The sequence below is a fragment of the Macrotis lagotis genome, chromosome 2, assembly GCF_037893015.1.
Source record: "Macrotis lagotis isolate mMagLag1 chromosome 2, bilby.v1.9.chrom.fasta, whole genome shotgun sequence".
NCBI lineage: Eukaryota > Metazoa > Chordata > Mammalia > Peramelemorphia > Peramelidae > Macrotis > Macrotis lagotis.
In genome coordinates this window covers 151,859,711-151,886,373 of record NC_133659.1, presented here as the reverse complement: position 1 = coordinate 151,886,373, position 26,663 = coordinate 151,859,711, and the positions used below count along the sequence as shown (strand labels likewise).

The 26,663-nt window shown below is 37.4% G+C and overlaps 1 protein-coding gene across 10 annotated transcripts in view; it reads right to left on the bottom strand.

Annotated features, from left to right (window-relative positions):
- The window catches only part of SIPA1L2 (signal induced proliferation associated 1 like 2), a 253,060-nt gene that overhangs the window by 5,352 nt on the left and 221,045 nt on the right, over positions 1–26,663 (bottom strand). For 9 of the 10 annotated variants that reach the window (XM_074223003.1, XM_074223001.1, XM_074223000.1 and 6 more), the window contains 4 exons: positions 25,970–26,194; positions 22,518–22,671; positions 18,586–18,805; positions 9,102–9,233 (listed from right to left, as the gene is read on the bottom strand). In XM_074223003.1, the coding sequence (XP_074079104.1) occupies positions 9,102–9,233; positions 18,586–18,805; positions 22,518–22,671; positions 25,970–26,194 (731 nt within the window). The remainder of the gene's footprint in view (positions 1–9,101; positions 9,234–18,585; positions 18,806–22,517; positions 22,672–25,969; positions 26,195–26,663) is intronic. The other variant, XM_074223010.1, reaches the window with a different exon arrangement.

Below are 26,663 nucleotides of genomic sequence, written 5' to 3'. Positions count from 1 at the left end.
GGTTGGAGGTTAGCCTTAGATGAAGGGGTAGGAAAAGGAGACAGACAAACATCTAATTATCCCTTACTTGAGGATAGTGTTTTTGTTCTTCAAAGTCACTGTGTGCATGTGGGCCTATGTGCATGTATATGTGTGTGTGTGTGTGTGTATGTGCATACCCAGGTATTTTAAGGCAGAATTCAGGGAGTAGGAAGCAGGTGCATTTATGCTGCTGCAAACTTTCTTAGTTGATCTAATGACCAAGAGAAGCTATTTGGTTGCAGGCTGATGGTTCTCTGCTCTTCATTTATTCCCACACTACTTTCTACCTGGGCTGCTGAATGAGCACTTTTAATGAGACCCTCGACGTGTTAGGTAGATGGAGGGTCACCAACTTTTAGTTAATTAAAATGTCAAAGGCAACGTCAAAGGGTGCTTGTAGCCTGGGCGGCAAATCTGCTAGAATAGTGCTGTGACCGCAGCAGGTAGAACACATACTTGCTGACCAACAAAAAGCTGGGCAAAGGTCAGGCAGAACCATTAATAAAACAACAGATTTTCAAATATAATGTGACTTCCTCCTTCCTAAAAGTGACTTTCTAAAACCAGAATCCCACGTCTGCCTTGGATATCTATGTGCTTCAATCATTTCAAGTCGATTTCTATATTGTGATAGCTCTGTACAATGCCTTATTTTAAGAATGGTTATTTTTATACATCAATTTCTTTGGGAAAAAAAGAAAGACATGTTTCTAACTTGATACTGCAAGCTATTTGGTTTCTACAGGTCTGAGAATGATATTTGCAGGTGAATAATAAATGTACAATGTTTGTAATAACCATGGTAAAATCTGTGTCTTTCATAATACAATGATAATAAAGCTGAGATTATTCTATCATCACCAAATGTATTTTACATTTCAGAATGAATATAAATGAGGAGACAAGGAAATGGTATCTAGCAGAATGTGTGAATAAAGATGATTCGTAGGCCAATGTATCTCACTGGAATATATCTAAATTATTTTTTAAAAAAGCATCTGTCTGAATCACTCATGATTTCTGCATCTCAATAATGAAAAAAGTTCTTTTATTTGTGGCATTTAAGGGATATCCTAAAAGGGAGAGATTTGTGGCTGAAATGAAGACATCCAATAAAAGCAGGAGACAAAAGTCAAAAAGTAAAGGGTAATTAGAGGCAGTCCAATGAACTCCTCACATTCGGAACAGGATGGGATCTTCTGAATTGGTGGAGTCCCTGAACTACCCCCTCACAATGGGGCCAATGCTGACACTTCCAAGCTTGGTATCCCTTATACTGGGGTCAGGATTAACCCTTCCAAAGTGGGGTAGGGAAGGGACAAGGGAGGGATATGGCCATAGATGTTGTCCTGGAATCTCATCTGTAAGATACTGTCCCACAATGGGAAACTTAGGCAGTCCAAGGATTAGAGCATTTTGGCTAAGATTAAGGGTCATGACTGTTCAGTTCAGCTAGGAGGAGATAGTCAGAAGGGCTCAACATTTTTATGGGCACAGGGTAGGAGTAAAGAGACAGAGGGGGAGATTTGGCTCAAGCAGGAAGACTGGCTTCCCATCTTGGAGGCTATAGGCAAGGAGAAACCAATTGGGCAGGAATGTGGAAGTCTATTGTAAAGAATGTTTCAAGTATAAAAAAATTTGTAGATGTAAGGGATGTGAGAGAAGAACAAAAGGTTAGTAACAGGCTGGAGAAGAGACCATGAGCAGGGAATGGTTGGCCTGGCGGATGGATAATGATTACATCTAAAAAAATCAGGTTTTTCTTTTTCTACAATGAGAATAACAATGAAACCCAAATCTAGATATTCTATTACCAGAGTATATTTTATATCTTGTGGTGAACATAAAGGAAGTAAAGAGAGAGAATTAAGATCATTCATAGGCCAATATACCACCTTCATACACATACTCTTTATAGGAGTATAGGTATATGTATACTATATATATATATATATATATGTATGAAAGTATATATTATAGGCATAAAAACATATATGTACACACACATATGAGAAAATTAAAAAGTTTTGATTACTCAATGTATTTGTGTATTTGTATCTGGGGCTCACAGGATCAAGGAGTTAGAGGTAAAGCTTGAAAAGGACTATGGTCCTCTAGTGCAACCTCCCCATTTTACAATGAAGCAGCTGCATTTCAGAGAGGTTATGTAATTCGTCTGAGGTCATGCAGGGTGTATTAAGTGGCAAACCTGGGATTCAATCTAGGTCTAGCTCCAAAACTACATTTCTCATCATATATTACATTGCCTCCCACAATTCCAAGTATTTGATCAAAAAGGACCAAAAAAAGGCTTTATTTTCTTTGCATTGTATATTTGTGACTTAGTCAACAAAGATGCTTCCTGATGACAAACTAATATTCAAAATGATAATTCCTTGAGGAAAAACAGGGTCTCCATGGGCAATGAATCATAGAGATCCTGAAAGACTATATTCCATTTACAAGATTTTGGAAGGTAATTTGACTCCCTTTTCAACATCCATTTTTTTATACTGTTTTATTCCTATCACCCTTCCTTTCCCCTGTCCTAAGATAGCAAGTATACATGCACAATCATGAAGAATTTGACTTTGGATATGGCTGAATATTAAAATGTCTAATTTGAATGGACAGAGCTAGTCTTTCACTTATATAGGGAATTCATGGGTGAAGAATGTCTATTAGAGCAGACAGCTTTTCTGCAATTCATATTATTTAGAGACTGCTGAGGATAACAAGACAACCACAGCTAGGACAGTCAAAGGCAGAAACCTGAACCCAGTCCTCTACATACAACATATTTTCTGTCCTCTAAGTTGCCTGTGAGGAGGGGAATATTTAAGACCAATTATCATTAGGGATACACTCATTTAATGAAAGTACAAAATAATGCTGTGATTTGTAGCCTGCTCTCCAACTTGCATTGACTATCAAAGAGTCTTCCAAGGCAAAGACAGACATTAGTTCTGTTGCAATATAGCTTTAGAAGCATTTTTCTTCTTGAAAACTATTTAAGACATATGATAATTCATTTATTACCACAAAACACTCTGCCTATAGAAGGTACTTTTAATAAATGCTTGTTGAACTGAATTGAAAACAAAGAACTATTTTTATTAGAAAAGGATTTTTTAAAACAGAAAACTATCATCTTCCAATCTATATTACATCAACAGATAACAAAACACAAGCTAGACTACAAGTAATGAAAAAGTTACTATTTACTTCTATTCCATAAAATTTCCATTTTATGAATGTATGTCCTGGGATTTATGAATCAAAGAAAAGTTGAGTTTTTCTAGCCATATTTAGGAAATTTAACATATTAGTAGTGAGTACATCTGTCTGATCTTAAGGTCATAGCTGACTTAAACTATTTAGCAAAGAATAAAGTCTAATTTCTGAATACAGAAGTAAATGCTGATATCTATATCTACATTTATATCTATATCTATCTTTCCATTTCTGACATTAGTCAGCACTTCTATACCACTTCATTTCTGAAAAATTATTTTAAAGAAGGTCTATTGGTTTTGTTTTATTTAATATATTGTATGTGTGTAAAAATACATGCATGTAAACATGTTTTCAAGATAACATGCAAGAAAAAAATCTTTTGGAGAATAGCTCCATAAGGCAATTTTTAAAAAATCTTTTAAATAGCTATGACAAAACTCATACCCTTCAGTTTTGAATAACGAATCAAAACCTAGGAATAATATATATACTCTGTTTTAAAGTCAGATTGCCATTATTTTTTTTAAATTTGCACTTAAAAAGAGGAACCTTTGTTGATCTAAAAGCTTTACTTTTATAGAAAAAAAAATCATCCATGATGTCCAGACCAGGCCACAAGGTCATTTCCTGGACATGCCCATATCATACCACCACTGCCTTCCTTTTTAATCTTCCATTTATTTGCATGTTATCTTCCTGTCTTTTCACCTTAGAATATAAGTTCTTTGAAATGATTATCTCACTTGCTCGTATTTGTTTGGCTAAACTCAGAATGCCTGTTTTTGGTAAATGTTTCATTCATTAATTCATTTATCCATTCATCCACATCAGAAAAATAAATTGTTTGAACAAGTTTCAAAAAGTCTAACTTTTTAGAAAGTTAGAATTTAGAATTAGAAAGTTAGAAAGTTAGAATTTAGAAAGTCATAATTCTCTTTCCTAAAACTTCTGAGCAAACTTCTATTTCAAATCTTTAAATAAATAAAATCATTTAAAAATTATACAGAATCCACTTAAGGTATCTTTCTTCTTCTTTTCCTTTCTCCTTCTTGCCACACTGTAAAGATTTAGAATCAAATAAGAAAAAAAGAATTAAAAAAAAGCATAATAAAAACATTTATAGATTCTATAATCTCATTTCCTCCTTATAGCAGCCCTGAGAGATGGGCTATTATCTTTATTTTAAAGATGAGAAAATTGGATCCAGGATCACATAACTATTGAGCATCTTGAGGCATGATTTGAACTCAGATCTTCCTCACTCCAAGTATACCATTCTAATCATGGGACCATTAGCCACTAACAATAATAATAAAAAAAAAAAATAACTGAGTACAGCTGATTGAAAGATATCAACTGGCAATCATGGCAAGAAGTACTCCACAGTGTAGTCAATCTGGTCATCTTGCTCTTCTCTATAAACAACACTCTCCTGTCTCCATGTGTTTATACTGGCTTTCCTACATGCCTAGAAATATTCTAGTCTTAATTCTGCCAAATGACACCTTTTAAAGGATGCCTTTCCTCATTTTCCCAGCTGCTTCTGCCAGTTCCGAATTACTTTGCATTTTTTAATTTTTTTTTATGGATTTGTTGATGTAGAAGCCAACTCTCCTTGATAGAATTAGGTTTTTTGAGGGTAGGGTTTGTTTCATTTGTTTTTGCATTCCCTTCTCTTTGAGCACATGCTTATTGACAGATATGAAAACTGGAGTAATAGCAAGATAAAGAACCAACATAACTGGTTTTTTTAAAAAATCCATAAGATTTATATCCGGACCTTAAATATGGTTGCAGATCCATCTAGTGTAACATTATTTTACAGATGAGGAAAATAAAAATATTATCGGAGATTTGAACCCCAAACTTCTGACTACAAGTCCATTGGTCTTGAAATCATATAATTTTCTTTTCCAAATAGTTGACCTTCTTCTAGTTAAGTTAAATGGGTCACATGAAAAAAATATACAGAGTGTCCCAAATGCTTTCAGGTAGTTTTAAACTTAGGAAAACAGGAAATGGGATGTAGCATTTTCTATATTTTACTTTAAAAACCTGATATTAAACAAAATATTAAGATGCTTGTCAATATCCAGGTTTAGACATATTGGAATCAGATGGAAAACAACTTCTATTGTATAATTTCAGATAAAACCGGTATCTGAAAAAACTACTACCTAAATACTCATAGTGATAAGCTCTCATCTGAATTTTCTTAAGAATATGGTCCTAAGTTGGTATGTTATAATAGTTAAGATCAACACTGATTTCATATCTAATTTTATCATGTATCATTTTAGTCCATAGGTAGTAACATTTGATTTTTCCTTTAAATAATCATCTAGTATTTTTCATCAGGGGAAGCTAGATGGCAGTTAGTTGGCAGCTAGGGGATAGAGTGGCAGACCTGGAGTCAGGAAGACTCAACTTTCTGAGTTGAAATCTAGCCAAGACACCAGTGGTATGACCCTGGTCAAGTCACTTGTCACAGAATCACAAGATACTTTGCCTCAGGTTCTTCATCTGTAAAATAAGATTATGAAGAAAACAGCAAAGCATAATTCTTACCAAGAAAATACCAAATGAGGCCACAGAGTTAGACACTTTTGAAAAGAGTGAACAACATTTTTTTAAATCAATTCTCATTAAAATGCCCTGGAACTTGATTAGTGTAAAAAGTAGATTAAAAAGTAGATTGACCAAGTTCTTTCATCAAAGTAAAAATAATCACATACACATTCTTCCCATTTGGAAAACAACCTTTCTACAGATTTTAGTAACCTAATGACTACTCTTTTTTTTTATATTGATTTGTTAGCTCAAAAACCATACTACAGTTTTAGCTTCGATTCCTTGATCTCCATTTTAGAGATGGAAAGAGTTCTAAAGATCTAGTCTAATGTCCTCATTTTATGGATAAGGAAACTGGGTAAAGTGACTCAAAATAAAAATTTCAAAAACAAATGTATGATAGTATTAATAATACCACCAACTAAAGAACTCCAATGTCACCTCATATGACCCCAAGTTCTTGAAGGCTTTTCCAGAAGTGCTAGAAAGCTCTCAAGTATATATTTAGTGATGGTTTTCACGTCTGTTACTCAATGATTGGTCTGAGTAGATTGAGGAAGTCTCTATCAACACGTTCACTGTAAGGGTGTTTTACTAAATGTTGCCCTACTAGGATTAAGATATGTCTCATTCTTAAGATATATTACTGTAGCTAATTATCAAATCAGTTCCAGAGGATATCTGCATTAAAAAAATTAAAAATTAAAATTCTCAAAGAAAAAAGCAGTAATGTTACCACTTCATATAGTAGGCTGGAGATTGAGGGAACATGATTTTTGAGTAGGGGTCTAAATCACAAATTTAGAGATGGAAGTAAACTTAAAAGTTCAACAAATTCAACTTCTCCATGTGGTGGGTGACAAAAACTGTCCCAAAGAAGGTTAAATAATTTGTCTAAGGTTATTCAGGCAAAAATAGCTGAGCTAGGATTTGAACCTGGGTTCTCAGACTCAAAATCCTATTCTTTGTCCACTATATTACAATCTTCTCTAGCTGTACTGCCAAAAAAATCTCCAAGTAAGGTGATGATAGTAAGAGCCAAGCTTCATACAAGATCCAAGCGTTTATGTAGTAAAGTCCTCCCCAGTGAAGATCCATGAAAACAAGACAATAAGCAGTGATACTATTGCCAGTCAAGCCTCTCCTGAAGAGAGAACCCCTATGGTCCCAGGCTCATGTGGCCACAGGTGTGCAGACACACACACACACACACACACACACACACACACACACACACACACACAATCACAGTGGAGTTATGTGGGATCTTGAACAGAACAGATGCACAATAAACATTCACTGAATTAACTTGGTTGAATCTATTTCCTAGATCAGTTTTGAACTGAGGCTGGCAAAACAATTCTCTCTTTCAATGGCCTCCATCATCTAGGACAGTGCAAGGGAAAGAATCTTGAATGTAAGAAGACAAATTCAAAGCCTTGGGCTTTTAGTTTGTTTGCTTAAAAAAAAAATAGATACCTTGCTTTCGACAATGCCAGAGTTAGGGCATCGTTACAAGGCTGCATCCTGAAGCTCCCAAGTAGAACAAAAACTTTGTAAGGCAGGGAACCAGGGAATTCAGGGCAGGCTTCCCTTCTATCAAGGGAGCAGTTTCAGCCAACATTACACTGCAGTGTTTCCCCTGCCCTACCTATGGTACATCACTCAGATTTGTCTGTGAGTTAAAAGAGAGAAACCTTCAAATCATCAATACCATCTGGTGTGACTAAGAAAGACTGCCATTCAGATTTTTATAGAAAGCCCTTGAGGATAAGAATCTTGAATCTCCCCTGAGATGGCTAAGAGAGTCATTGTCTTTGCTTTGAATTTTTCAAATTATACCAATATTGCAAATTCACCCTTTGGGCCTCAGAAGCAATTTTAAACTCAGTAAGCAAGTTGAACTTGCATTGTTATTTACAATCTTAGAATCTAAAACCTGAAAGACTCTTTAGAGATTATCTTAGCATAACTCTCATTTTACAAATAAGGAAAGTGAAGCACAGCAATGTGATGTGATTTGCCTAGACCGTTACTAAACAGTTCTGAGTCTCAAATGACTGGGTCCTTTCTACTAATCTATGATACACCTCTGACTTCTGGGCCCTGCCCTTACAGCAGGGGAGGTATGGAGAAGAGGAATGGGCTACCAATGAGATGAGGGGTTGAGGGGTTCTTGGAGGCTAGCTGTGTTCCCCTTATTGATGGAAATTCTAGAAAACCTGGTCATTTCTTAGGGAACCTATCAAGTGAATATATATGTTTGTCCTTCATTTTTGAAGAAGACCACAACATCAGACAAGTCCATTAACTGGATTTGAGTGTGGGGGTGGGTGGGTGCTAAGTCACCAACCTCACTTTCTCCTCCAGAGACATATGGGTCCAGTAGCCAGATATGGATCAGGACGACAGGAGATGGCCCTGGATGCGAGGTAATCAGGGCTAAGTGACTTGCCCAAGGTCACACAGCTAATAAGTGTCAAGTGTCTGAGCCTGGATTGAACACCCATCCTCCTGACTCCAAGGTCAGCCCTCTAAGCACCGTGCCACCAAGCTGCCATGACCTATCAAGTAAACTCTTCAAGAACATCTGACTGAAAGCAATCAACAAACATTTATGAAGCACCTACTGTATGTGAGATGCTATGTGACATTCTGAGGATATAAAAACCCTCAATTTCTTCCTGCAAGGGGCAGGAGGATCCATGATTTTAAAAGGAAGGAATGTACAAGTCCTCCCTAGTGGTTCTGTTCTTCCTAGCCACTTCTAGGAAAGGCCCAGAAAACATTCTTTAAAAGAATCAGCCATGGATCTTTCACCAACTGACATGAAATTAGAAGCTAAAGGAAACCTCCTGGGCCACATCACAGATTAATGATGGAGCATGAAGCCAGACTCTCCCTGTCATGGCTGATCCTGAGACAAAAAATGGAGCTCCCTGCCTTACAGAGACAAAAGTCACAGGATGGATTGTATAAGAGACCCTAGGGACCTTCTGAGTCAACAGGACCCAACTTTCAGATGAGGAGAAGAGGAAGTGATTTGTCTAAGGTCATTTGGACTCAGAACCCAGTTCTTGAGTCTCACTTTCAGACCTTTTCACTCTGATCTATGGAAAAAAGCACTCCAGAGGAGCTTTCCTCTCTGGGGACTAAAATACCCTCGAACTTATCTAGATAACACAAGAGTCTGATTCTTGGAAATGTACAGAAACACTCTGATAAATTAAAATACAAACAAACAGCAATCTTTGGGCCAGTTTAGTCTTTACCTTCAAATGCCCGTGCAGCATCCACAAGGTTGGACCAATCTAACCCTGTGGCAGTATCTGGGAGGGGCATCAGACCTGGATCAGTGAATTTGGACTTATCCGATATGGACCCATCAGAGAGCCAGAACTCATCTAAACAAAAAACAAAACCACAGTGTCAGTGATATCACAGAGAACTTTCCACAATGTCATCCCCTTGGGAAAGTCACTATCATATCCTCTTTTATTCCCCTTAAAAGACATCTCCCTGCCCTCCACTAAAAAAAAAAACCACCAAAGTTTAAGTGGCTATGTCTTTGCTTACTCTAAGACATAGCTAAAAACAGACTCAAAAAGGTTGGGGAAAGGCAGAAAAGTGAGGGTCAACTAATTCGAGTGAAGTAACAGGAGAAATTACAAGCAGGATGAAAGTTAGCAATAACACTATTTACAGAATCAACATTTAGCAATGATGTTTTTCCCTAGAACCATTTCTCTCTGAAGCTATCTATCAAGCCCAACTACAGATTACAAGATTCTAGGGCCATTTTCTTTCTTTTTTCTATCTAAAGTTTTTAAAAAGCCACAAAGAAAACATCTTCACTGATGATTGGAAAAAGCCCTATAGTAGAGTCCACTGATAAGATGGAGATTTGAACAAAGTGGTTTTTTCCTAATGAATGGAACCAAGTTAGTATCATTTAATCATGTAAATATTCATTTGCTCATATAGTATAGATAGTAACAAAACAATTTTACTGCTGAATTATATACTAAAGAGAGAGACTGAAAGTTATTTACTATAGACAAAATCTGTGGTTTACTATGCTTTTCTCCATTTGTCCTAAATCAAGTGGCTTAATAATAACCAGTTATACCAGAAACACCTCCTACATATAATACTTAATGATTTATCACTCTTCCTCTGTAGGAGCTGCAACTTCTTTAAAAAGTGATTCCCTGCTCTTTTTTTTTAATTACTAACAATACTGAGTTCAATTTTTTTAAAGAATTCTTTGGATATTTTCCAGCAAACTTTGGAAGGCCTTCAACTGGACCTTCCTTCTTTTGCTTCATAATTTCCATGCCCACCCAAAAGGGTTACATGTAGATACTTGTGAATACATTTGACTAATTAGACCACTCAAAATAATGACCACCTGGCTGACTGGGCTGGCAATTAAGGAAGCTCAGGGCATAATTAACAAACTACACCTGTAATTTCTGTACCCACAATTTTTGGGTAGATGAGAAATTCTGGCATCTGAGGCGAGTTAGAGCGTATAGAAAACTGCCCTTATCAGAGCTTTATTAAAAGAGCAGTGAACCTTTGGAAACGAGCTTTGATGTCATTTGTGTAAGGGTAGGCTGTTTGGGGCTAAAATTAACTTTTATCCTCATTCAAAAGTCATGGATTTTGGCCTTGCTAATCTCTATCACATTTATATCTAAAAGAACTGTCAAAAGTAGCAGTTAAACTATTCACGTTATGCTACCTTGCTAATCATCCTATTAACTTACTTATTTCTGCCCTTGCTCCACTGACCCCCATTTTGAGAATAACAAAGATAATATTTTTCTGGTGTGAACCACCCTCCTCATTTTTTCTGCTTTGATTAAACAGCTAATGCTCCAAGCAGAAGCTTCTAAAAGAGGACATTCTTTGTCCTTGGCCAGGGTAAAGGGGAGCTCAACTAAATCCGCAGCTGATTCAACTTGTTGGGGAGGGGGGAGGTGGAGAAAAGCCCGGAACTCCTTTTCTCTCACCTGCCATTCCCTGAGAATGGAGGTATAGGAATGTTAGATCCCCATTTGTACATGCTTAATCCTTGGGACAGAAAGGATCAGCACAGTTGGGGCTGCCTAGACCTTTACATTTTGAACTATCTCAAATATATCACAAATATATCTTTAGCTTCATATACATACATTACCTATGCATGCCCATACACAACTAATAATAGTAACATATAGAAAAAGGAGATTTTAAATTATAATTTATTTTTAACCACTGACTGTTCTGTAGTCATATTCTAGTTCTAGGTCATATTCACTAAAATTTGGAGAAAAGGTAGAATCCAGACTTTCATATAATTGTCTCTTCTCCCCCATCAGATTGTAAACTGAGTCAGATAAATGATATCTCCACAAATAGTTTATTTTAAAATGTCCACTATGAAATTCCAGGGTTCTATCAAATTTAAATTTTGTTTTTACAGAGAAAGCTTCTTTAAGTTAAAACCAAATTTGGTTACTTGTGATGAAGAGATCAGAGTGACTGTCAGAAAGGACTTTACAAAACCCTATACCATAATAAGTTAATGATGGGACATGAAGAACTGGCTTTGTCATTAGTTGCATTATCAATAAACGTAAAGCTAACATTTATACAGGGTTCTCTTTAGAGAGTTTTTCAGGCATTTTTGATCTTCATCACAGTCCTGCAAGGCAGAGCCAAATTCAACTGTAGGCAGTTAAGGAAAACAGCCTTTCCTGAATACCCAATAGTAGGCTAACCTTCTAACTGTTTTTCAGACTCCAAGAAGTCTTGAGGAATGGAGGGAAATCATATCAGCTTTAAAGGATCCACGATTCTCACTCCATAAATTTGTTTGCATCTAACCAGTTGTTGACTGGATCATCTTCTGAGGTATTAGTCACTGGGTGTCTATCTTTCTTTTCAGTCTCCTCTCTATGGTTCAACGTTAGAACTATAGCCAAAGGCTTCTCAAGTGATCTGCCCAAGATCACACAGCCAGCATGTATTACAGGTGGAACTTGAGCCCAGGTGATTCTAGCTCTGGCATTAACTCTCCATTTGCTAGGTCACATTAACTCTCTGGAGGTAAGGCAAGTAAAATATCCTTACTAAACTGAAGAAAAAAAAACTGACAAACCAGCAAAGTTAACAAAGTGCTTTGCTTCAAATTATAAAACTTATCATGTAGGTTCTCAGTCTTGTATTTGTTCAAGAGGGGAGAGAACAAGCATTTATTAATAACTACTTACTAAGTTCTGAAACTAAATATTATGTATCATTTGATAAGGCTAGCATTAAACTGCCTTTGGTTATAGACAGATGGTCAGTCTTCAGACCATGGTGAATGCAAGGTGAATGGGAACTTTGAGTTAATCTTACAACTTAGTGATATTAGATAAACAAAAATCCCAGCTTTTTCTAGGACATTGCAATTTCATAAAATAACAATGAAATATGGTATACTTTTAAAGAGTCCTTAAAAGGTTTTTCCAACATTCTGATTTTTGACTTGGAAAAATATTGCTTACTCGGTGGCAGGGCTATTTGATTGGACAGCCTAGAGAGCCTAAGAATTAAGGATGAGATTTGAAGTTTCTACAGAAAATCGAATAAGTATGATGACTCACCTAAGGCCTTGGCACCTTTGAGACTCAAATGCCAAAGAAGGTCCAGACATATGCCAATCACCTGTCTAGGTCAATCATGAATTGATGCTTATGGAGAAAAATGCTGACTCTAATGAACTTTCTGGGAGCTTTCAAATAAAGTAGTTCTTCCCTTGTACCCCTGATTCCAGAAAGCAGTACACTTAACTATTAAACCAACTGGCAAAGAGTGAAATCCTCTATTTGGGAAATGTCATTTCCTCTTCTCTCCCAGCCTATTGTTTCTATTCACATCTGGTGTGGCTCCAGCTTGTTCTGCTCCACAGTTCACTTATGGGTTTTTTGTTTTTGTTTAGTATATTTAAAGGAAATGTTAGTGTTTGTGCAGTTCTGCCAGATCTCCTCCACTCTGCTACCTGGCTTCTTGGCATGATGGCACTGAGTCTTGGCTTCCTGTCTATTTACAAAAATCCCCACATTCAGATAATCCATCTTTATTAATTCTGATTTTATTATTATCATATTATTCTGATAAGAAGCACCGAGTAACTGTCTTGTATTTCCTGGTAGTCAGAGAACTCAAGTTTTATGATCACTCTGCAGAAACCCCAGGACACTTAACAAAGAGAAAATTAAGGACAGACAGAGAGTAGAACAGAGAAATGATCCAACTAGCCCAATGCGCTATCTCTGGCAGATGCATTAGGGACATTTTTAGAAAGGCATGGCTGTTGTTCTCCTAGACACCAGCCTTAAAAGGGTAAGGATCTATACCAAAACAACTTGTTTTTCTTTGTTTTTTTAATGATCAGCATCGATCGTCATTGAACTTAACTATAACTTTATTAACTGTTTTTAACCAATAGTATCTTTCATATGTAACAAATTCTAGGGTTTACTAGCCTCAATAAAGTGCTTTAAAAACATGTCCTCTTTCAGAGGAGCTAGTACTGCAGGATTTGTTGAATGCCCATCCTTCCTAGTAACTTTGCTCTATATGCCTTTGATCCTGTCTCCTCAATTATGGTCTTCTAAAACTGAAGGAACAGTTTAATCTTTTTCCCTCTTCATAAATTTTACAAGTAAAATCTTTTCTTATCCTTCATAAATGAATAAAATCCCCATTCAATTACTTAGGTTTAAGAATATTGCTTATCACTTTCCACTTTTTATTATCACCTGTATCTGACTTAAAAACACAGCAAATATCAATTCTCATTTTCATGATTTTTTTCTGAGTAGTTCATCATGGAATTCCTTTATTAAAATAATCCAAATAGGACACAAATCTTTCGAGAAACAGACAAATACTGACCTAAATACAAGACCCAAGGAAGAACATTTCTGTGGACAGGCTGTGTTAAGATCTTAACATCTTAAAAAGTCATTCAGAAACTGATATCCATTTCTTTGACTTTAAAAAAGGGATTCATGCACTAAAAGTATGACCTTAAAATGCTTCTAAATATATGATTAATACTAAAGAGTTCAAGAGATAGGAACAGTCTAAGGCAAATTAAAATTTGAGACTTTTAAGAAGTTATTATTTCTGTTACCAAAGGTTCTGCCTGTGAAGAGAATGAGTAGAAATAGGCATAAGGCAGTCCTTCCTGCAGTTATTGTTGGGATTTTTTCCCCCTATGTGAGACAGCTGGACTATCTGCTTCAGAGAAGACTTCATTCAGTTTATTATAGGCTTTCTCCTCCTGATTCCCCTTGCATTGTGAGAGTAAATGAGTCCTGGGTACTTTCCAATTCAGGAGTCCTCATATTCCAAACTGGAGCACAGAGTTAAAGCTGGTCAGTCAGTGCAGTTCCTTCATCTTACAGATGAGGAAATTTAAAGTCCATAAAAGTTAAGCAGTTTGTTCTAGGTGGCAAAGTTCTGATGGCGAGTTATCCTGTATATCTTTGTAAACAGTTATTTGTGTGCTGTCTCCCCAAAGAGCATGTGAACTTTTTGACTTTCTCTGTATCTTCAACCCTGAGCACAGCTCCTGAACATAGTTGGTACTAAATAATTGCCTGCCAGCTCTAACTTTGGGTCCCTCAATCTTTTCATGACTACCCTTCCTTCCCAGGATAGATTTGAGGATATTTGTAGGTTTGGTGATTTGAGTTTCAGCCGGTCAGAGCCAGGAAGTCTGATGGAACCCACCTTCACAAAGGTTACATGAAGCTAAAGCTCCACCTAAGTCTGAAATGCCGGATCCCCTTCCAGTCCCTGTTTGGAAACATATGTGAGGAATTTATCCTTGCAGACGGCTCCCATTTCAGCGTCTACTTGTTCCCAAAAGGTCCTGACTTCTCAGGAGTCTGCTCCATGGGCCTCTTCCAAGAATCTCTGCATGACCTGTAACGGAGGAAAGCTCGGAGCCATTTAGCCCTACCTCAGTGGAGGGAGGAGGCCACTCTGGACACTGAGAGCCTCTCTGGCCTGAGACAGAGCTCTCGACCTTTAGTCCAACAAATGAGGAACACCGCAAGGGAAGCTGGCGAGCCATAGCTTTTGTAACCATCCCTCATTATGTTCCTGGATGCAAAACCAGGTTTTTGGAGGAAAGACACTGAATAGTTTTGCCGCAGCAGGCTGCCCCACCCCCCCAGCAACAGGCAAGAAGGACTAGCTGGGTACATTCTCTGAAATTCTTGCCTTGCTAAGAAAAAGGATTGAAAAAAGCAGTTTGTGATTTGGGACAGTGGATAAGGATGGTAGTATTTCAGGGAAAAACCTATTTCTCTGCCTTGGTGGTTTGGAAAGAGTGAAACAGCACAAGAGTGGAGATGGTATAGCACAAGGGTAATGATTTTCACCAATACACATGTGCTTTAAGGTTAACCAAGTAGTCCTTATAACAAACCTCTGAGATACACACCACGTGACAAGGATGAAGATGAGGGTGAGGGTGAGGATGAGGATAAGGAATGGCATGCTCCCAGGAACTTGAGAATCCTCAAGACAACTAGAAGATGTGACAGCCAGGAGCTGACCCAAGTCTGTGATTCTGACTGCAAGACTCTCTCCTCTCACCTGTAGCTGGTCTCCTTGCCTCAAGTCTCTCCACTGCTCAGAGGTCAAATGATTTTCCTAAAGCACAAGTCTGTTCATTCAATGAACACCAGTGCCTCCCTGTCACCATAAGATCAAATATAAAATCATGTGATTAGTGTTCAAAGACCCTTGCTTCTTGATGCCTTCCGGTCTTTAACAGTCTTTTTCCTATATACTGTTAAACAAGGAGTGATGCTGACTCCTGGCTATTCCCTACCATGGACACTCCATTTTCCACCTCTGGGCATTTTCCCTGGCTGTCTCCCATATCTGTAATTTCCTCCCCTTGGCTTCCTTCAAGTCCTCAAAAAAGTCTCACAACAAGAGCCTTTCTCTACCTCTTTAACTAGACTTTTCTCTGTTGATTATCTCCCATTTTTCCTGTATGTATCTCATCCATACAAGGCTGTTTACAGGTTGAATCCTCCCATTGAAACCTGAACCCTAGAGAGGTGAGGCTTTTGCCTTCCTTTGTATCCTATCACTTTTTGCATAGTGTCTGGAAAATAATAAGTGCTTAATAAATGCTTATTGACTGACTGGCCACACTCTCTCCAGCATGAAATATTATTTAAAATCTTTGAAATATCACTGCAAAGTTTCAGGTAAATTATAAAAAAAAGGAGTAGAATCTAGACTCATCATGGTAATTCATGAAATAGGGATATTAAAATGGCATACAGATAATTTATAATAGGGTCAAGATCTGTGATAGTGGAAAGAATACCATCCTGATGAAATAAAAAATCTTTCTGAAATGCAGAGTTTTGAAAAGCTGAAGTGGTGAACTAAAAATGGAAGATGACATTAATATCCATTTAAAGGTAAACTTCTTTGGAAAATATTAAAATATTTGACCCACATTATGTACCTTATTCTATTGTGCTCAAGGAACTGTTGCAACTGTTACTATCATTTACATAAATGTATCTTACAATATTTAGATGATTATGTCACTAGAAGTAATAGATTAGGAAACTTCAAAGGGAGACAAGGATTGTTTTCAATTCGAGTTTAGAATAATAAAATAGTCAGCATTTATCTGGTTGCTTTAGTTTTTCCAAAGTATTTTACATTTTATCTCACTTGATATGGACAAATCAGGGAGGCAGGTGCTGTTATTATCTGCATTTTAGAAATGAAGGAATGAGACAAAAAGAGAATACTGATTTGCCCAGTATCCCATGGCTAGTAAACATCTGAGGCTGGATTTGAATTGAGCTCTTTCTGATTTGTGGTAGGGCTCCATCAACTACAACACTGAGTTGCTTCACTAGATGTTCAAACAAGGTTATCATTTCACTGAGTCTAAGAGTTTTGGAAGATCTATCAAAATATACGAAAAGTTGTGAAATACAACCCTGATGATGACAAATACTTTAAAATTCTCTTATCTCTGTAAAACTGAAATAGTTTTACCTAGGAAAAAAGGTGGTAAACCAATAAGTGAAGAGAATAATTTGGAAAAAAAATCCACAAGTTTGGTTTTTAGAACTGGTCCAAGTCTTCAGAATCAATTTTGGAACAGAAAAGAACCTGTGAGGTTATCTAGTTCAACTGTTATCATTTTACAGATGAAGAAGTGAAAGGCAAGAGAGGCTGAAGATCTTGCTTAGGGTCATAGAAAGTAGAGCTCAAACAAACTAGCCTGCCTGACTTTGTCATCTATTCTTTTTCATGTTACTCCATGTATTTATTTTAGAAGACAAGCAAAGAGAGATGAAAAAGGGAGATCACTTTTTCCCTTTTTCCTATTTTTTCTTCACATTTATACTTTTTTCCTTCACATTTATAAAACTTCACTCCAAAGATTTAATGAGGACTGAACTTGACTTTTATCAATATTTCTTAGTAGGTTTTTCAGTTAACTCAATAGAGCAGTATAAAAATTGTTGCATATTTTGCCAAAAATGTCTCTTTTGGGGGCAGCTAGGTGGCACAATGGATAGCACACTGGTCCTGGAATCAGGAAGACCTGAGTTCAAAACCAGCCTCAGACACTTAATAATTGTCTAGCTGTGTGACTGTGGACAAGTCACTTTACCCCATTGGCCCTTAAATAAAATTCTAAAAATGTTTCTTTTAACATTTTTCATATTTTCAAAGTAAGAGTCATGATATTAACACAGAATTTTGAGGTTTATAAGGCATCTTCCACACAACAATCTTGTCTGACAGATGGTACAAAATCTATTGTTCCCATTTAGAGATGAGGAAAGTAGTGGCATAGAAAGATGAAAAAGCTTGTTCATGGTCCAAATGTCTAAATGGGATTTTAGTCCTGGGTCTCTTAACTTAAGTCCAATGCTCTTTTTACTATGCAATATATTGTCTTTCTGAGGGCAAATATCTGGTGGCACAATGGATACAGTGCCAGGTTTAGAGTCAAGGAAATCTGAGTTCAAATCTGAACTTAGATACTTAACTAGTTATATGACTCTGGACAAGTTACCTATTTTTGTTTGCCTCAGTTTTCTCATCTGTAAAATGAACTGGAGAAGATAATGGCAAACCACTGCAATATCTTTGCCAAGAAAACCCCAACTAGGGTCATGCAGAGTCCAACTCAACTGAAATGACTGAAGAACAACAAAATTATCTTTCTATTAAAAGACCATAAAGGAGGGAAAGAGAGAATTTAGAACTTAAAAATTAAAAACAAAATTAATAGAAAAACATTAATTTAAAAAACACATTGGAGTCAGCAGGTAGGAGAAAATGTGTTAGAGTATGAAGAACACAGGCTTTAGAATCAGAGGAGCTGGATTCAATTTCCACCTTTAGCATGTGTGATCTTGGTCCCAAGACTTTAACCCTTCATTTCCTCACCAGAAAAATGAAGAGGTGGGATTAAATTGCCACCAGATCTAGGTGTATGATCTTGGTCCACCCCTTCTCATTTTAGAGATAAAGTGAATTTCAGGGAAGGGAAGTGATTGCTTTTTAAAGGTCACACAGCTAGTTGGCAGCAGACCAGGGATTCAGACCCAGGTCTAACCAATGAAACAGAGGATGCAGCATTAATTAGAAGTTCTTCCAATGACAATCAGAGTCGGTCATGAATACACCATGCCTAATGCCACTTACTTCTTAGGCTTCCCATGCCTGGAGCTGGGTTGGTCCGAGGTGGGAGTGTGCTGTGGTAGGGTGGGGTGGTGCTGAACAGAATATCATTGGGCAAGGCTTGGTCAAGGATGGAACTCCGTGAGCTTCCATAGGAAGATCCTCTGCGGTTACTGCATATACTTTCATCGGAGAGTGTGCGGTACAGAGACCTTCTTGGTGAGAGGTTCCCATAAAATGAAAACTACATGTACAAAAAGAGGGGAGGGAAAAAAGGGCCATTAAGTAAACAAATGAAGGCAAGGAACAACCTCTGTTTGATGCACCGGAGTCTGAAACAGCACCATGAAAACATTCTGTGAGGTCTTCCTCAGTAAGGCAGACCAACACCAGCTTAGAAAGGCCAGAGAAAATCCACTAACTCCCCTGGCGAAATGTCCTGGAGTTTCAGAGCAGTTATTCGATTTTAATGCTTCTTCCTCTGACATTCTGCAAAATATGGTCATGAATTAATTAGATGCTACACAGTTTTATTAATTCTGAAATGCTAAATGGAGCCTCCACAACCTTATGATGATGATGGCTCCAGGAAACAGAGAAGGTTACCATTTCAGGCAACATTTATTCACACGCACACATAAAGCTGTTGGATTTTAATTTGAAACGACTAGGTTTTTAATACCAGGCAATTTCAGCACTGATCAACTGAATATGAGCTTCAATCTAATCCACATGACAATAAAACTAATTTCAAATATCACAGTCTTATATAGGATATCCAAATAAATCAAATGAAAATAGTAAAGTCTAGTAAAAAAATGAATTCCATCAAACTGTTCTGTGTTAAAGATAACTTTCAGAAAAAAAAAATTTTCTCCCAGTAGTGTTTACTAAATACATGATTCTGAAGAGACATACAAAAATACGTACGCAAGCACGCGTGCGCACACACACACACACACACACACACACACACACCTACCTTAAAACAAAATCAAACAAACCTCCACATTTCCAATGTGTTACTTTACATCCTGAGGCATATCCCGTTGGATAAACAAATAAGATCGCCTGGCTAACCTTAAATACTGTTTACATCAAATAAGTACAGAAATGACCATTTAAGTTTGTGAATGCAGTAGAAAAGCTAAAAATATCCCTATTCTTTGTGTTCCTTCCATTCTGTCTTTCCTCTTCCTAACCGATGAATACTTACATAAATCATGTACATGGCCTACAAAGTTAAACATATACCAGGAAAGGAAAATGCAGTTTTAAAAGAGGAATCTCTTGACAAAAAGGATGTGCTACCAGAATTTATTTTTTCAATAGCCTGCATTCATAGCTGTACTCATTCTTCTTTGTTTTCTGATTTATATTATTTATGTGATATATAGATATATAACATAGATACATGCATTTAAAATACATGTATACATATGTCCACACACATACACATAAATAGACAATCTCCACATACATCCTTGTGAAGTTTAAAATTTTAATGAGCTTATGTTAATATAAATGCATAAGAATAAGAGACTCATCAGGATCCAGTTCCCTCCATACGCATGACTAGTACATTCTTCAGCACATTATTATAGCTAGGAATGAATTAAGGTTTCTTGAGATAATATTTAATTTGTGTTATTCCAAGTCTATAATTCAGTTGGAGTATGGTTGCATTTTCAGGAAATCAGAATATTTGACTACTCTTTTCTTTTTTTTTTCTATTTTGACTCGCTGTCATTAATAAATAGAAAAACACAAACATTTTCTATTTCAATAAGCATAAGCATATCAATGGAAGATCACTGTCCTGGAAGGCTGCGCTCTGGTCTTGGCTCCCCTACCTAGAAGGCGGTGATGTGCAGGGCCTCAGCTTACTCATCTGTAAAATCTGGGTCTATAAACAGGATCCCAGATCAAGAAGGAGAAGAGACCTCAGAGATGATCTTGTCTCAATCCCCTCTCTCCACTTAAAAGGTAAGAAAACTGAAGCCCAGGAAGGGCGAGTATCAGAGGCAGTGCAAAGCCACTGCACTGTGCAGCCAACCCCTGGTTTCCAAGGTCTCTTCTAGCTCTAAACTTCTCATATGCTTCTAATTTGACTGTCTTGAATTTAGAGCTAGGAAGAATTGTGAATCTCCTGCCCGGCCCCTCTGCCTCCAGACAGGCAAGGTCTGACGTTTGACAAAAAAAGACAGTTGAGGCCAAACAAGGTTAAGCGATTTGTCTAATCTCACTCAGTTACAAAGTAACAGCCTTCCATTTTCCTAACCTTTTTTCAGCTTTAAATCTAATAGACCTGTCAGGATGGCAGTCAATCTACCGGCATTAATCTGTCTTTAAAATTATTATATTTACGTGCATATTTCTTTCCCCTCCCTTCCTATACCATTCTCCATTTTGAAAGGAGCATCAGACATATTGCTTTTACAGAGAAGCCCTCCCATTTCTGCTCTTTCTGCTTTTATAAAGTAATCATTATTACTAACATAGACGACTAAATGGAACATGTCTTCTCTTTGTCAGAGTAAAGCAGAGTTAGAAAGGAAAGCTGAGCACTTTCTGGGTAGAAAGGGAGAAGGGATGGAAAACTGATTAGAAGCCCTCACTACCTCTCTCCCTTTTCTGCCTACCTTCCTTAAGATGAGGGAGAGAAGAATGTTAATTCTCCCACATGTCCAATTTAGTTGAAAGGAAAAAGAAATGACCAGGACTATAGTACCCAACTAGTTCCTTTCAGCTGAGACAAAAATGCGTTTAAGCTACATAACTGAAATATGCAAAGGAAATCCTAAATGTAGACACTAAATTCTAATCACTTTAGAATTCTCTTCTAGTCACCACCATCACCATCATCATCAATATCCATGAAGCACCTACTACAGGCCAGGGACTATGCTGAGTATGCTGAGCTTTTTTTTTTTTTAGGTTTTTGCAAGGCTATGGGGTTAAGTGACTTGCCCAAGGTCACACAGCTAGGTAATTATTAAGTGTCTGAGGAAGGATTTTACCTCAGGTACTCCTGACTCCAGGGCTGGTGCTCTATCCTCTGTGCCACCTAGCTGCCCCCTATGCTGAGCTTTATAAATATTCTTCCCAGCAACTCTGGGAGGCAGGTGCTAGTATTAGCCTCAATTCACAGATGAGGAAACTGAGGCAGGCAGAGGTTAAGTGACTTGCTAGGCAGCTACCCAGTGTCTGAGGTCACATTTGAACTCAGGTTCTCCTGAATTCAGGCCCCACCTTACTGACTCATGATTACAGGTGCAGCTTTACTTACATAAGTAATGAAGTTAGGCCTTGAACCCAGAGAGATGCTCTAACATACAAAATATTGTAATGCCCATTCCAGATCAGAGCTTTAAAAAATCACTTTAGCTCATCTTTTATGTGGCCAGTGTTTTAAAAAACTATACTGGCAACTCATTATTTGAACTAATACATGCAATAAGATAGATAGATAGATAGACAGACAGATAGATAGATAGATGATAGATAGATATAGATAGATATTTTCTTTTCCCCAGGGTTTCAAGCCCAAGATTCAATTGCAGGTGAGCAGGCTTTTAGTAGTGTTTAGGGGCATGTCTTCTTTATCATTATCACAATTACCTGGGTTCTTCAAATGGGCCTGAATCTATATTAACCCTATCCTCATGCAATTCAGTTCCTATTTAAGTTTCTGCTCTCAGTGAAGACATTAAATCTATAGATAAAAAAGATGTACAAATTGTTTCTGACTCTGTTTCAGGGTACTTTCTACTTTTAGGCTTGAGTCCCTGTCCTCCTAATTTTTACTGTCTCTTATTTGTGACTCCTTTCTTTAAAAACATTTAATTGATATAAACTAGTGGGTTCTATGGGGATCCTTTTCAGGAACAATAGTGGATTACACTTCTGGGTAACTGTCTCTCATGAGGACTGAAAATCCTTTGAAGTTAGCTCACCTTTCTTCGGCCCTCCTCCACCAAAGGGCTGCCAGGAAGCATTAACTTCAAAAAGTCTTCTTTGGACAGGACATGTTGGGTTTCAGAAACTGCATCCTCCACTACATTCTGGTGTTGACTTGATGAAGACAAGGCTTCCATATCACTATACATTCTGTTAGAAAGATCAGCATAAAAAAGGGAGGATCAGTGGTCAACCAGCAAACTACCTGTGACGTTGTAAGTTAAAATGCAATAACTAGTGTTCAAAAACACATACACACAGAAACTTGTGCATTTCTTTATTATTAGGTCAGCTCAGTTTTGTTCCCCCTTCACTCCAAATCCCTAAGTCATTTTACATTTATGAACTAAGTTCAATTGCCAGATAAGATTTTTGAATAATTCAAAAACAAATCATATTCCCAGTGCACAATATATGGAAACAAGCTGCGGCTTCCTCCAATGAAGTCTGTTTCCTTTTTTCCCTAGTTTGGATTTGGAAACAGAGTTTCAATTATTCATTAGAGATGAGCCAATGTTTTTAAATCCATGTGTGTGCTTCACAAAAACTTGGAGGTTGAGGTGACCAGACCCCCGACCCCACGTCCAAATCCTGTGGTGTTCAGAGGAGATGCCCGAGGTTCTGAGTAACTATTTCTGACACGTGCCTCACATGTTGCATTATCAGCAAGTTCATAAAGCTGTTTGGATAAATAAAACATCTGTCTCCCTTAATTATCAGTATATAAAAATGTATGTATTGTCAACAAAAGACTGTCAAATGGCATTACTGTCTTTCAACTCTCTTTTAGGAGGGAAGCGACATAGTGATCTGTCAAGGGTTTACCATGGAAGTGTAATTTGAGGAACTGTAGCTTCCCCCAGATGCCAAGCACAGACTGGAGTCCACAGGCTACTGGCTAATGCTGCGCAATCAGTGGCTGCGCCACCTTAGCAAAGATGCTGGCCTTTGCTCCTGAACTCTAGCTCTAGGAATTAGGCCATCCCAAAGAGCTGTGTGGAGCATCTCTGAGGCATGTGGGTTCAGAGAGGCTCATGTTGCAACAAGCTAAATAAAAGCTTCCAGGGAAAATGCTTAAGTTGGAATCATTAAAACTAATGACAATTTCTCTGGGAAAAAAAATCCATCACTTTGTTCCTAAAATGATATAAATTTCTGTGCATATTTAAGTATTTCAAGAACACATGAAAAACAAAAAAATGGGGTGAGGAAGGAGGGAAACTTTGAAAATCAATGTGGAAGATGTACTGGTTAAGTTTGCAAGCCATGTACAAAGAGCCTCCTCAAGATCCTTCTTAGGAAATTCTTGACTTGCTAGTATTTTTACAAAGAGGAGTTCTGGCAAGACCAACTTCTGTCATCTGGTCTTGACCCACATCCTAGGCCTTGCCACCATATTGTCTATGGGAAGGGGCTGGTCTGCAATAACAAGTCTTATTTGTACTATACAGGTAGCTAGGGAAGGTACAGTGGATCAAGAGGCCTGAATTCAAAAGACCTGAGTTCAAATTTGAGCTCAGATACTAATGATGTGACCCTACTATTGTGAGAATAATAAAAATGATAATGATAGTAATAACAACCACAACAACTATATAATACTTTCTATTGCCAACTACTGTGTTATTAAGCACTTTATTATCCTTACAACGATCCTGTAAAGTACTATTTTTATCCCTATTTTACAGATGAGGAAACTGAGGCAGATAGAGGTTAAATAAAATAACTATGGGGGCAGCTAGGTGGCACAGTGGATAGAGCCCTGGTCCTGGAGTCAGGAGGACCTGAGTTCAAATCTGACCTTAGAAACTTAATGATTACCTAACTGTGTGACTTTGGGCAAATCACCTAATTCCACTGCCTTGCAAAAGCCTAATAATAATAATAATAATAATAATAATAATAATAATAATAATGATGATGATGATGATGATAACTATGAAATGCTTTGTAAACCTCAAAGTGCTACATAAATGTTAGCTTCTATTATTTTTTGTCATTCTCATTATTATTGTGGAAGATCTGTGGTAAGTTGATTCAATTTGTAGGTCCAATATTTTTTCAATAAATTAATTGCACCAGTTTCCCCTTGTATAAAAAATAAATAATAAATAACACTGAGGGGGCAGCAAGTAACTCAACACTGCTAGGGATCCTTCAAAGCTTCTGAAGATCAATGATCCTCTCAATCTCAGTCATTAACAAGTCAAATGGCAGCATGTGTCAAGTTGAAACTTTCTTTATAGCTTTTTTTAAAGGTTTTTGCAAGGCAAATGGGGTTAAGTGGCTTGCCCAAGGCCACACAGCTAGGTAATTATTAAGTGTCTGAGACCAAATTTGAACCCAGGTACTCCTGACTCCAAGGCCAGTGCTTTATCCACTATGCCACCTAGCCTCCCCTCTTTCTCCTTCTTTATAGCTTTTAGGCCAGCTCTCTAACCACTGCACCCCATTGATTATAACAGTAGCACCTTTTAACCATGTATCTAGGAGATGACTTTACAAAATGGAAAATAAATTTTAAAAGATATACTTTTTTTTGCTAAAGTTCCAGAATTACACAAATGCATCTTTAATATACATCAAAGAACAAGTGTGCACTTGAAAGTATATGATGCTATTTTAGTGGGTTAGTCCAGTTGAAAACATTAACTTTGGGTTTAAAATGAATATACAATATCTTTTTTTAGGTCAAGAATCTTTAAAAATCATATAAATTGTTTTGGTTAGTGTTCTTCTGCACATCCTGAAACATGTAAGAATCTACCACTTTCTTCGCAAGTATAGAAACAAAACAATCAAATACACAGAAAAGATTCTGTCTCAGGCTCAAAAAGCATTTTTTTCTTTTATAAATAAGTATAAAAGAACCATTAAAAAAAAAGAAACCAAAGCAATGTTAAAATTAGATTAAACAAATACAATTTTTTTTTTGATGCTGCTGTTTAAGAATCACTTAGCTCGGGCGGCTAAGTGGCTAGAGCACTGGCCCTGGAGTCAGGCATACCTGAGTTCAAATCCGACCTCAGATATTTAATAATAATTACCTAGCTGCGTGGCCTTGGGGCAAGCCACTTAAACCCTATTTGCCTTGCAAAAATCTAAAAAAAAAGAAAGAATCACTTAGTTCCACCTCAAATTTAATGTGTGTACTCTCCTACCCTTGGATTTTTCGTTTCTCACAGTTTTTAACATAAATAATACTTTTCTACAGTTATTTCTATTGAAAAAATTAGCTTTGGCCTTTAAGAAGAAAAAAACACTTCATTTAATTCTTTATGTTGAAATTGGGAAATGGACACAAGATTATGAAGAAAAATATATAAGATAAAACCTAAAATTTTTTGGAAAAAAGTTTAAGAGACAATCACAAGAAAAGCTCATTTTCCTTTTCTTTCTTTCCTTGTTAGTTTGGCAAGATGGAAGAATAAGAAGGTGCTTTACTTACCCCTGACACTCACTGACTTCTGACTCCTCGGGTGTAGGGCTGCCTTCTGATTTCTTCCAACCAATAACGTATTTGCTGACTGCCCCTTGTCTGTGGTAGGATTTGGACACTGACCCAGTAACTTGTTGGCCACTATTGTGTGTGACTATGTAGACTTTGGAGGTGTCCAAAGAGCCACTATTTTTAGAACAGTGTGCAGAAGGGCTTCCTGAATGGTGTGAACCACTGTAGAAGAGGGGAAGAAAGAAACAAAAGCAGCATCACAATGATGTCCCCAGCAGCTCTGGGACCTGGTCAAGCACAGCTACAAGGGCCATGCTCGGCCCTCTCCCAAAGCAAAATGGGGGGGGGGGGGGGGGGCAAGCGCAGGGTCTATTTGCTTACACATGAAACTGTTATTGTCCCCACAGTTCCCACCCAACTCTCAGACACATGTGTAAGCCAAAGTCTTAAAAGTGGACCTGGGGAAAATATAAGTCAGAATGTCACAAGCTGACTAGTTAGTGAATCAGGAGGCAACAAGACCACACCACCTAGTAACACCCTGATATTCTGAATCCTCCCCTCACTCTGGGGCCAGTCCTCTACCATGGTGTTCAAGACTCTTTGATCTCCATTTTTCTCCCATAACAATTCAAATTATCTAAGGATTTAAGGTGTGCAAAATCCTTTATGGATATTCTCATTGGATCTA